This window comes from Zonotrichia leucophrys, chromosome 2 (genome assembly GCF_028769735.1).
Source record: "Zonotrichia leucophrys gambelii isolate GWCS_2022_RI chromosome 2, RI_Zleu_2.0, whole genome shotgun sequence".
Classification (NCBI taxonomy): Eukaryota; Metazoa; Chordata; class Aves; order Passeriformes; family Passerellidae; genus Zonotrichia; species Zonotrichia leucophrys.
The window spans coordinates 134,510,469-134,523,549 of NC_088171.1; the positions used below are offsets into that span (position 1 = coordinate 134,510,469).

A 13,081-nucleotide genomic window follows, 5' to 3' on the forward strand; every position below is an offset into this window, starting at 1 on the left:
CTCCTTTTGTAACTGCCCATATAACATCTTTGCCAAGCATGGGACTTGTATTTATCACCATTAAATTTAATCAGGTTTGGAGTCTTTTCTCTGACATATGTTGATCTCCAGAATACTGACAAACTCCATAGTGCCAGTTCAATACCATGATGCCAATGCCATTGTATGAGTACTGCCAAGAAATTTTCCAAAGGGCTGGAAAACTAAGTATCCAGTAACAATACCCTAAATTTAAAAAGTTCTGTGCATGTGATACACGTCAGCAAACCATGTTACCTATATCATTGTCATTTTAAAAAGTTAATAAAAATCCAAGGAACTGTAAAGCAAGATTAGAAAAAAGGCTTAAATATTTTAAGTATTTGTAAAGCACCATAATGAAACAGTTCCCTTAATACACACCACTTTTGAATACTGAAGTAATTTTGTTAGACCAAAGACCTAACTTCTACAGACTTCGCACTTATCAGATATTCATATAATAAAAAAATAAACAAACTTATTTTTCAGCATTATTATTGCTTCTCTTATCACATAGATACTAATCTGATCTCGGATGTGGTAACAAAGTATTTAATTTAATCTCTTGTACTGTACTACAAGAGATTATTTAAGTCACATACAAATTTCCTGAAACAAGTCCTTTGGTAGTATAAGTTTGTCCCATTAAAACATTTAAATCACTCTACAGTACACGAAGCTGAATGGTGGAAGTGACTCTGTCTGCTTTACACTTTTTTTGGAGTGGAATTTTTAAACAAATTATTTTTAATTCATAGGTTACTTGCAGTACACTTACTGGAAATTTCCAAGTCTTGTATGAGTCTGTGTAGCCTTCTAAGTCATCTGATTATTATTTATGGTCCCCAAGAATTTTCTGTATGATCACACACTTATAGATGTATTTGAATTCCTCATCTAAATATAAAACCAGCTATTTTCTTTAGACTATTGATCATTTATGTGCTTTGTGGATATTTAGATTTTTTAACCCTCAAATTTTAGTTTTTCAATGATAAGCTTTGCTCAGAATTGCATTAAATAAGGAAGAAAAACAATTACAAAGCTTAGAGTTCATATAGACATAGGAGGGTTCGTGTTGGAAGGGACCTTAAAGATCACCCAGTTCCAACCCTCCCTGCCACGGATAGGAACAGCTTACACTAGACCAGGCTGTTCAGAGCCCATCTAACATGGCCTTGAACACTTCTAGGTATGGTGCATTCATAATTTCCCTGAACAACCTGCTCTTGTGCCTCACCAGCATCACAATAAATAATTTCTTCTGAATACTTAATCAAAATCTACTCTCTTTCAATTCAAAACCATTCCCCCTTGTCCTATCACTACATGTCCTTGTAAAATTTCTCTCCATCAGTCTTGTACTTAGACCTATAAACTACAGACTACAACTCTGTGTATGTTAACATCACATTGGTTAAATAAATGAAGCACAAAAAATTAGAAAAATCCTAACTAAATTATTTTATGAGCTCTAGTCTTCAAGTTGTAATGATAATTAAAGAATAGACTAGCTCTCTTATTTGATTAACAAAATATGCTCATCTTACAGACTTGAGCTCCAGACAAGATAGAGCCAGTGAAACAGAACTTTCTCAAAGAATGAAGGAGAAAACTTTTGCTTCTATTTTAATCCAAGCTCCATTGTTTCTATCCATATTTGGATATATATCTTCTCACTAGGATACAATTCATACATTTCACACTTCTTTTCAATACTAAACATGGATGAATATCATATGTTTGAAGTTAAGTGCATCTATGGGTTTGGGAAAAGCAAGAAGTTTCTGGTTCCTTTGAAATCTCAATGTGAAAGTATGAGTGCTATTTGGAAGCTTCTCCCAAGCTAAAGGTCTAAGCATAATTCCGCCTCTTCTTCAGTTATGCATGAGTAAGAACATATGCATAGGATTTCTAGTGGAAGACTCCTTAATGATACAGAAATATTGTATAGCCAGTTCTTGTCCTTTTATGAAGTATCTTGCAATGGAGAAGAAAATATAATTGAGAAGACCAGAAAAATCCAGGCAGAGGAAAGATAAAAAGCTCTGCATGTCTTAGATTAAGGAAGATGAGAAGATATATACATTAAAAACATAATATCTTTGTACTATCTATCTCCAAGAAATAATATCTTTCTTGGAGAAAGATAGTACAAAGCATCATAAGAACCAGGATCATATTTGTATTTACACTTTGTACAGAGCAGAATTGGGCTGGAAGAGGGTGCAGGTAGGTGGTGTGTTACAAAAATCTTCAGTAAATTTTGTGTGACTTTGCTGTGCCTCAGTTATAGAGGTCACGCTAAACTGAACAAGTAAGAGTTGATAAAAGTCTACAGCATAACCTAACTACTTTATATATGCTCTTTACAGAATACAGATGTAAAACTGGATTGCTTATTTGGACACTGGACACTTTCTTGCCAGTGTCACTGCCACCAGGAGTCATGTACACACAGACTTTTCAAAGCTAATAACCATCAGTTGCGTCTCACCTTTTTATAGAATCATAGGATCATAGACTGGCCTAGATTGGAATCATCTAGTTACAGCTCCCTGATCTTCCCATCTTTTTTCCTTTACCAGTGTGCACTAGAAACATAATGAATTTAACTCCATTTTAATAGCTCTATACACACCTACCGTACCAGCATATCTACAGACAGGTTTGAAATGTGACTCTTCACATGAGGTCATCCCCAGCAAAATGCTAGAGTAGTACTGCAGTGCATCATCAGATCTATCCTTTTCATTTTAACAATCTACACCAGCACCTTCATCCTTTTCCACATATTTTATGTTAACTATTTAAATTTTTGTTGCTATGGTCCTGATTGCCACTGGAATAGCAAAGAACAGCCAAGGTGGCCGTGAAGTTTGACTGTTGAAAAAAGTTAACAAGGCAAAGTTTGGTTTCAGCTTAATTATGTTAAAATAATTTTCTCTCCTCTCCTTCTAGAATACAAATGAAAAACCACCTGTAACAGGAAGAAGAGAATGTTCACGGTGCTCTAATTAAGAAGTACACTGCGTTAAAAACAGAGGAACTGAACATTCTTTAGTTAGACGAGCCTGGGAACAGGAAAACTGAGTCAGGTCCAAATTTACATTCCCCAAATATATGTAAAATCATCTATACAGTGCAACTAGATTCAGTGAGTGTGAAGTGCATTTTCAGACAGCAACATCTCAGTAAATATTTCTGCCCTACTATCCTGAAGAATTCATTTTCTGAATCTTTACTTCATTTTCCCAAATTTTTCACCTTGGGATTATTCTGACTATAAATATTCACCCACCTTCTAACATTCTTGCACTTAAAAGCTGCATTTCTAAATTTAACATTTCTTACTAGGCCACTAGCATTCAAGATAAAAAGCTGAAATTGCAAATGGAACCTTTATGCTAGTCTTATGAGAGTGTGCATTATTTTATAGTCCTCTGTGACTGTACAACTACTTCCCAAATGACAAACAGTTAGTCAATTATAGCAAAAGCATGCTAAGATAATCCTAACATGGAAGGTTGTCCATAAAAGTGGAAAACAGATTGTAGTTGGAGGAATAGAGATAACTGAACTCTCAGTGTGTGATTTTTCCTCTTTCACTTGAATAGCTGTTTCTATCGGATATGCATCTGCCACTTTGGGTGTATCTGTATTGCAGAGTTAAGTAAAAATAACCTTAACCTTAAGAAACCTCCTCTTTCTTGAAGGCTGGCCTCTCCAGATGTATTTTCGGGTATGTCCTGTTAGAACACATTTTCTTTTGTTAGCACCACTTTCCCTTCACAAGAAATACACAGGTTTTTTAAAGCTCTCCTCTTCTTAAACAAAAGTTCATATGTGCATGGTATAAAGTAAAATGATCTTAAGAAGTCATATGTGTCTGATGGTTTTGAGAGAAGTTCCTCCAGTTCTCGGGCTACTAAAGCTGTAAAACTGCTTTTTAAAACCTAAACTAGAATTCATGCAGAAGTAAGTAATTAAAGAAATTATGCTGTCACAGTAAAGATATTCCTGAATATATATGTCAAGCATAATAATTATTTTCTTTCCCAAGACTGAAGAAAAATAGCTTTAAGAGGTGCAGTGATTTCATTAGTGACGCTGGTAATTAACTCTGAAACACTCACCAGAACTCCAACACTCACCAACGATATTTAAATATTAACATTTCCATCTATTTTACTGATACTCTTTTGCCACATACATCCCATCCATCTGTGAAATTCCAGTCCTAGGTTTACTTTTGCCAAACACAATGCTATTTCTCTCAAAATTCCAATTGCCAAGACTTATCTGTCCCCGCATAATGCTTCCAACATTCATTTACGCTGTAAACATATGGGAAAATATGTATTAAGTATGTTGAAAGCTTAAAAGAAAAAATATATGAAATTCATTTTTATGGACAATGAAACAAATGACACAGGTTCTAAGTACAGTTGATATGAGGATGTTAATTAATGGAGTAATTTTAAAATTGCCTATTTTAACCATCTTGCTGTGGAATTTCCAGCTGGGTTTGAGCAACACAAGACCTGGAATATTTATCTTCCATTTAAAATTCAAGCTGGTATGGAGCTATGGAGGCCCTTGTATTTATATTGTACCAGCCATCTAGTCCAATTAGACCTTTAAATTCCTCTGAAACATAATATTTATGATGGACACTTGTTTGTGTCTTTCTTGACCAAACCTTTCAGTATTTCTCAGAGGACCTGGTTAGTTTTCAAGCCATTTAGCTATGCTTGTGTATTGTCTCAGAATTCCTTATGTCTTCCACCTCAAATCTGCCAGACTCACCTGACACTACTCTGCGTCGTTTTTTCCGTGTCATGTACTGTGCTCATCTCTTACCTAATACCAATATCAATCTTAAACACAGGAAACCTTGTAAAAATCAATGAGATTGTTAAAATCTTACAACAATCACTGGACTGCCATTCAGACCCTACTGTATAATCAGTGAATAATCACCAGTACAATCAAAAGGAAAGATGGACTGCTTGTAAGTTTTTGGCTGTAAACATTTTGGGTAGTTTTTGATAGACTTGATGCTTGAATGGGCCTTTCTTGCTCTGCAAGAAAGCAAAATATCAGAAAGCATGGAGACAAGGCATCAAGAGTGAGAGAGAAAAAAGAAGCATGAAAACAGTCATAAAGCAAAGAAAATAAAGTTTCATGGGAACATTTTCACAGAGTAAACAAGTAAGGACTTGATTTCTTCAGTGCATTTTTTTACCTCTTCTTCACTAACCCAGTAATAACTCACATTCCTAAAAATGTCATCAAAAAAAGAGATATTTTTAATTATTGTATACTTAATGATGATTTTCTTCCATGGCTCCAAAAGGGCCACTTCTCTTTCTCACTCTATATTCTCTCTCTTTCAAATGTATTTCTCTCAGTATTCAGCTACAGAATTCTATTTTCTGTTCCTATTTCTCTTCACCACCTCTCCTGCCTTCAAGAGATTACGAGATAACTGCTTTACTTGTTGACATGCGTGTTGTCTCTACAGAGACAAAAATAACTGAAAGCCTAAAAAATGCCTCACAGAAGAGATTTTACCCTCAAAATAGCTGAGGTAGAGAAATCCCTGAGACAGAGAAATTACATCACAGATGAGGAAATGATGCTTGAGTTGCACTAACTTGATTCATAACTCCCTGAGCAAGCACCAGAGTAACCTGAGTTCCCTCTGCTTTGTACAGAGTTGGACATGACTTATAAAGGTCTCATTGAACCTAAATTATTCTGTGATATTATGGTTCTATGAATTAGAAATTCAATGTGAAACTTCCTTTAAAAGAAAACCTTACACTTTCAGATTTTCTTCCTCTCTGACTTCACTAGCTCTTTGTCAAAAACCCCAACCACACATGAATCAAAACATTCATAAATATTACTGATTTTTATGACTCCAAGCATTTTCCTTGTGATTCTACAACTATGTGTGAGGTTTTACACTGTCATTTGTTGTTATCTTTACTTAGGTTCTTTATAAAGCCGTTGATGGAGCTGCAAGAAAACACAGTAAAGTGCACTGACAGTGTAAGTCAGTTCTACTTCCTGACAGGATAACCTTATGCCTACAGCGAACCTTGGTTAAACGGATACCTGAACACAGGCAATATGAAAGTGATCCTGACAGGAATATATATTCAATGTAATAATTCCTCCTATGCTGTTAAACTTGATCATCGCCTTCACATCCTGTAGGACCTTTCAAACAGCCAAACAGAATTCATATGGACACATCTATGAAAATCTCATTCCATGAATAAAAGGCAAGGTGTTTAAAAAATCTTTTGCAAACCACAACTAAATATAACAGTTTAAAATATGTGATATCTACCTTCACTCTTTGCAGTTTGTTACATCTTGTAACAAAGCTCTCTTTTTTAAAAATTCCAGCTGGTACTATCTGCAGCTAAGCAACACAAAGCACAGAAAGGACAACATGAAGTATTTTCTTTTTTTTATATTATTATTTATTATATGAATTTCTATTCATAATTGATAAACAGAACAAGGAAAAATTTTTGTCTTGTGTTCAAAGCTGGACATAAGAATATATCATGTTTATGTCAGATTCTGGTATTTATCCATTGCAAACCTGTGACTACAGTCATCCATAAAAGATACATTCTAGAGTCTAGGAAACTCTGATGGCATATAGGCTGACTGGTAACACAGTTGAGAAAGATCTCTTCCTGCCTTTATAAAAGGCTAAAAGTTGTAGAACTAAAACTTTCCATTTTTAAATTTTGCTTCCATACAAACCAGCTTATTGCTTATTAATTACTGCTGGTAACTGCCATAGGCAACAATATAAAAATCATAAGGGTATTTGATAAAGATAAAAATCTGCAAGATGCTTATAAACTACATGACTTGAATCACACAAGCACTTCAACAAACACTTCCCATTTTTTCCTATTTCATTATTCTGCTTTTTTCCTTCTTTACTTGTTTACTTACCCTTTCATCTTTGTTGCTTTTTTGTCTTTTCTTTAATCTCAATCATAATCCCATACACACATAACTACAGACAGTGCTCTGTATGGAGATTTAAATTCTTTTCTATTTTCTTTTTCCTTCTTACATGTCTCATGAGGCTCTGACTGTCCTCTTGTATGTTTCTGCCCGCAGCTTACTCATAAATATTCAAAGCCTTTTCCCACCATTGCTGGCATTTCTTCACTCAAACAAGCATTCCTGAATGATATCTTTCACTTCAAATATCTTCTCTGTCCTTCATATACCTTGTCTCTCCCTTGGCACTCCTATTCATACATTGCTACTCTCTTTCCTTACCAATCTCTCTCTACCTGTGTGATCTTTCCCTCTCTTCCTCAAACATGCTTAAGAAATATTAACATGCCTTTGTTGTCCACCACTTTCTTCATATCATTGCTTTTCTTCTTTCTTCCAATGGATACAGTGTAAAGGAAAAAGATAGCTGTATTTATGGCCCTGAACCTTTCACAATAAATAGCCACAGCAGTCCTGGCCAGGAAGACAAACGAAATTCCCATTACAGTAACTTAGCTATTTTCACTTCAGCTTCCATTTCTGGACATTGCACTAATGGCAGACTGTACAAAACAGAACAACAAATGTAGAGCTAGTGTTTGCTGAGGGCACACACACAGAGCCCCTTTGGGAAAGTGGAAAAACAATAGGGACAGTATAAAGTTAGTGTTTCCTTCATACAGTCACAGTGATGAATTCACAGTAATAAAAGGAAAGAAATTACTGAATTGTTATTAGTGAAAAGAAGTGAAAAAGTTTACTAGATCTCATAATACAATCCACTTCCGTAAGATGAAAGAGGTTAACTATAACAATCTTGCCTATCAAACCTACATATGGAAGAAATTCCACACTGACACGAGGTAGGTATCTTGTTCCAAATGCTAAATTTGGGACATTATTGTTCGAATCTATATAAAAACATATATATTTCAGTATATAAACCATAACACTTTAGAAAGTTTTGACCAACATTGAATCTGAACATTATGAATAATTTAGATTATTGGGGTTTTTTTCTGCTGAAAAAAATGAAATATTTTTGTCCTTTTCACAGCAACACTTACCACATAAAGAGATAATTTACTTCTATCTTCTTAAACAAGTGTTCTTCCAACTTCTATACCCATCTGTAACTTTCTACATGTCCTACTGTTTGGTAATTTTCCTCTGGACTATCTTCAGTTTGAGACCAAACACAGTTGGCTTCATCAACCCCTTGCAGAAAGGTAATTTGTCCTGTCAGATGTACAGCACACCTATTAATACACTCCACAGTGACGCTGTCTTTTTTCTTTAATGGTAACACATTGCTGACTCATATTTACATTACAGCCCCCAGATTATTTTATGAAGCACTGTTACTTTACCAGTATCCTTTTGATTTTACTTTTTAATTTTTCTTCCCAAATATAATTTGCATGCGTCAGTATCACGTTTTCTCCTGCTTCTTCCAACACATTTATTTAACTTGTGCTTAATTATTCATTTCGTTAATTTGACTTCCCATATTTGTCACCAAAGTGCCAACAGGTCCATTTAGCTTGCTGACAGCTCTGTATTTCATAATTTCATCATTGAGATCACTAAGGATCAGAAGAACAGAAAACGCCTTAATATGAAAAAAGTATATCACATAAGGATTTCTGCTTAAACAGGATTACTTTTGATCAGGCAGATCACGACATCTTCACATAACTGCCTCACTCTTAATATACGAAATGGTGAGCAACCTAATACAGTCCTAAATTCTGCTACCAGGTGCAGTCAGAATTGCGTACACGTAGTCTACATGTGTTTTAATTTCAGCAATTGGGCTCAACTTTCAGGTTATGGATACGGGTACATCTTCTTCTTCCCGTTTGTCCCATATAATGATCAAGTATCTTTGCGTATTTTTTGATAACCAAACAGAAAAAATGAGATTCCAATTTTAACTTTTTTTTTCTTTTCAGTAAACATGGGAGTTTTGGAGGTTTTTTCTTCCCTCCCCTTTTTCCCCCCCAAGATGCATTATTATAATATCATGTCCACTGATTATGAATCATCTCACCTTCCTTTTACTGGATGACATATCAAAGGGCCCCATAAAAAGTCTCCTTTACTATTAATTCACTGCACTAGTAGTTCATCTGCCGTAATCGTAAGGCATTTTGAATATGATAATACCCAGCATGAAGTTAAGCCTGTGATATAGTATTTCACACGCTGATTTCCCTGATTTCCCTTTCGGACGCATTAAGCACAATTTCATCACCCAGGCAGCACCGCGGGCAGGGGAGCGCGGCGTTCCCGGGCACGGGCACCGCGGGCGGCTCGGGGCGCTCGCTCCGCGCCGGGCGCCTCCCGTGAAGAGGCCAGGGAGGCTCCGGCACCCGTTCGGCTCCTGGGGACGGGACCGAGGAGAAAGGCCGCGGGCCGCTCCCGGGCCGCCGGTCCCCGGCAGCCGCCCACCGAGGCTCCGGGCCGCGGCCCGCCGAGCGCGGCCGGGCGGCGCTGGCGCGCCGGGGCCGCCTGGTGGGGCCGTCGCCTCTAGGCCGCCTCCGGGGCGGGGCTATGAAGGTTTCGGCTGAACGTTCTGGAGTGGAGGGGAGCGGCGGGGGGCGAGGCGAGCCAGGGCAGGGCAGCGAGCCGAGCCGAGCCGGGCCGGGCCACGCCACGCCGGGCCACGGCAGAGAGCCGAGCCGAGCCGAGCCGGCCCGCCTCCCCCGGGAGGAGGCGGAGGCTGAAGGGGAGGAGGCAGGAGAGAAGGAGGAGAGGTGGAGGAGGCGGAGGAGGCGGGAGCGGAGGGAGGACACGGAGAGGCGGCTGCTGCTGCTGGGCAGAAAGGAGTCGTGCAGGAGCAGCGGCTGTACTCGGACGCCACATTCCCTCTGTACGGGGCTGGTGGTGAGGATGAGCGAGAGCTGACCCTGCCGCGCCGCCGCCTGTGCTGTGAAGTGTCTGCTCCTCCTCCTCCTTCTCTTCCTCCTCCTCCCCGGCTGTGGGTGAACCTGCGCTACGGGCTCTTTACCGACACGGGGGAGGCTGGTTTGTTTTGTGCATTTGTTTAAGGCAAAGAGAGAGAAAGAGAGGTCTTCCACCCGCTGAAGCACAGTTCACTATGATCGTACTCGCATCCAGCACTGGAAGCCGGTTGGATTTCGTTTCTCAATCCAGGGTGTTTTTCTTGCAAACCTTCATTTGGATTTTATGTGCTACAGTGTGCAAAGCGGAGCAGTATTTCAATGTGGAGGTAAGATCAGCCGGATGCGTGTGCGAGCGTGTGTGCTTCCCCCTCTCCCTTTCCTCCCTTCCCTTTTTTTATGTCCCTCAAATCAAATCAAATCAAATCAAATCAAATAGCCAGCCAGCCATGTCTTCCAGCAGCTAGGGCATACGTCTGTGCAGGCTTTCCTTCCAGCCGCCGGTAGCTAGCTCCCCTCCCCGCGCTGCCCCGCCTGATGGATGCGTTTCAGCCGGAGATCCCGTTATCCCGGCTGCGCGATGCCGGGCGCTGGAGCGCAGCCCGCGGGAGACGGGAAACCCTCACCCGGGCACGGAGGAAACCTGGGGCGCAGAATGTACATGCAGCTCAGGAAAGGTTCCCTGAATGTCTTGGACTTCAGATACCACCGTATTGCTGAGTTTTCTCAGCCTTTTTTGGTTTGGTTTGGTTTGGTTTGGGTTTTTTTCGAAGAAGAATGAATGAAAGAGCGTTATGGGGACAGGATGAAGGAAACTTGAGATTTTTAGCACGTTTCTTTGTTGTAGAGTATCTGAAAAAAATAAGAGCTTTTTCCCATGTAGACGTAAGAGAAATAGTTGCCACTAGAAATAGTGAAACAAATGGCATAAAGGTGCAACTACAACTCGGAAGTTAGGGGGTGTGGAGGACAAGGAAACAGCATTTTTTTCTGAGAGAAAATGAAGATTAAAATATGGGTATACCAAGATGGGGCAAACCCTAAGAGTTTACACTTACAGTGACCACCCATTTCCAGTCGCCCTTGTCTACACACCCAGTTTTCCCATTAGGAGTTTTTGCATAGTGCTTTCACTTAACTAATGTTTCTTTACTGACTTTTATCATCTTTGCATATGTTCTTTCCTCCTTTTTCTCTATCCTGTCATTTCATTTGTCCTGCTATGATCCCTTACTCTACTGCAATGTGATATGTCCATTTCCTTCTTTTCCTTGTCAATTCAACTTATTGATTTTTCTTGCTGTGTCTCTGTAATTTATCTGTGTTCTTTCAGATTCTTACTCGTAATTCTAGTATTCTGTTAGGTCACTCTGTACCTTCACTTTCTTCTGTCCTGCCAACCCCACTCAAAACTTTCTGCTGCGCCCGTACACCAGCCTTTTTTGTTATATAGTCTCTTTAGTCTCCTGGGTTCCCATGCATCTTCCTCCCAGAAAAACGAAGTCTGTGTCCCTGTCTCACACATATGCACACTTGCTTATTTTATATCAGCTCTTGTTCTCACTCAGTGACACACATTCTTGCTCCTTTCTCTGACAAGATTGCTCATGCAGATCCTCCTCTGTTACTAGACTGTTTATCTAAAGTTCTTACCTGTATGTCTTCTCCCTCTGTTTCATGCAAGATCATGTCAAGTGTATAAAGAACCCACATTTTGCTTCTCTAAGTCTGTTTTCATCCTGCCCTTTCCTTTTCTTCAGGCAGTTGCCTCTGCAATTCTCTCAGCTTAACAGCACTCATCCATTGATTCTTTCTTTGACTTCCATCTCTCCAGAAAGTGTCTTTTTACTCCATCATTAAAATCTCTCCTGATTATAAATCTGAGTCTTTTTTCTCTGTCATCTGTGCTCTAGTCACTCATTTGATCCTTATCACGAATGTGCATCTCTGCTTCTGTTGGATTGTAAGGTCTTTGGAGCAGGACTCATGTCTTCTCACATGTTTATGTGATGTGTACCATGCTCGAGTCTGGAGTACAACTGTGAGACTTCTGCTATATGAATATTAAAACTGCATATTTAAGAGCACACATTGGTGTTTTATCCTTCTGCTCATGTCCTCAGCTGCCTTCTTTGCTGATGAGCAGGGGAAGGAGTGTTGAAGAGAGGAAGTTGCTCTCTGTATCCTCCCCATGCTTCGCAGGCTGGCCCCCTGCAGAGTATAGGGATGAAATTCCAGCGACAGAACTTTCTCCTCCCACAGCAGTCTGCTTTGCTGGCATCTGGCTCTGCTGGAGAGACGGGCGGCAGATGGAGCTAGTGTGGGAAGAGAAAAAGATTGGTTTAGTTAAGTGGAATATGAACAGGAGGCCAGCTCCAGTCAGGAGGAGGTTTTCTGAGGGAAGAAGGGACCTCTTCGCCACCTCTTCCATATGGAAAACAGCAAATTTGAGGGTAAAGGCAATATCAGGAGCAAGAAACAGTGTTGGATAGAATGAAGTGGCATGTATATGAGGACATGTATTTCTCCTTTTAGAAGTATCTTCTGCTCTTCTTTCCAGCCCTGCTGAAAACAAAGAGTGTTGTCATGTACCAATGCTTCCAGTCTTTTCACATTTAAGTCTGAGCCACACATTGCTGCGAGCCAGAAGAGTGTTCCAGGGGATTGTTGTAATATTTGAGAGTTGTCCTAACATGGAGCTTTTCCCTAGGTTACTGCCTTTGACCACTACTAGTGACATGGTCCTGGCCTAAATGAACTTCACGTTTGCCCCAGAACAGCCATTGCTGTGTTCACATTGTTTGGATAGTGCTGAAAATTCAATTTTCTTTTTGCTGGGAACAGCAAAGGCTAAAAGCATGGGAAATTTGAGGCAAAGGACTTGGCAACAGCAAGTATGTATTGTGCTGTAAAACTCTGCGTGTCAGCACAAGTGCATACAGCAGTTGTACTTCAGAGTAAATGGAGAAAATGTAACAAAGATTTTGTATGACAATAAGAATAAATATGCAAAGTAGGCTTCAGGAAGGAAGTAGTGTACATACAGTTGAATGAAATGTCACTGGAAAAAATTGCTTAGGATGGTTGGAAAACAAATTTACTTTTCATTC

The 13,081-nt window shown here is 39.3% G+C and overlaps 1 protein-coding gene across 1 annotated transcript in view; it reads left to right on the forward strand.

The window, feature by feature from the left end:
* Positions 1-9,877: 9,877 nt before the first annotated feature.
* The window catches only part of MMP16 (matrix metallopeptidase 16), a 167,680-nt gene continuing 164,476 nt past the window's right edge, over positions 9,878-13,081 (forward strand). The window contains exon 1 of the mRNA XM_064706549.1: positions 9,878-10,300. Within this exon, the coding sequence (XP_064562619.1) occupies positions 10,169-10,300 (132 nt within the window). The 5' untranslated portion in view covers positions 9,878-10,168. The remainder of the gene's footprint in view (positions 10,301-13,081) is intronic.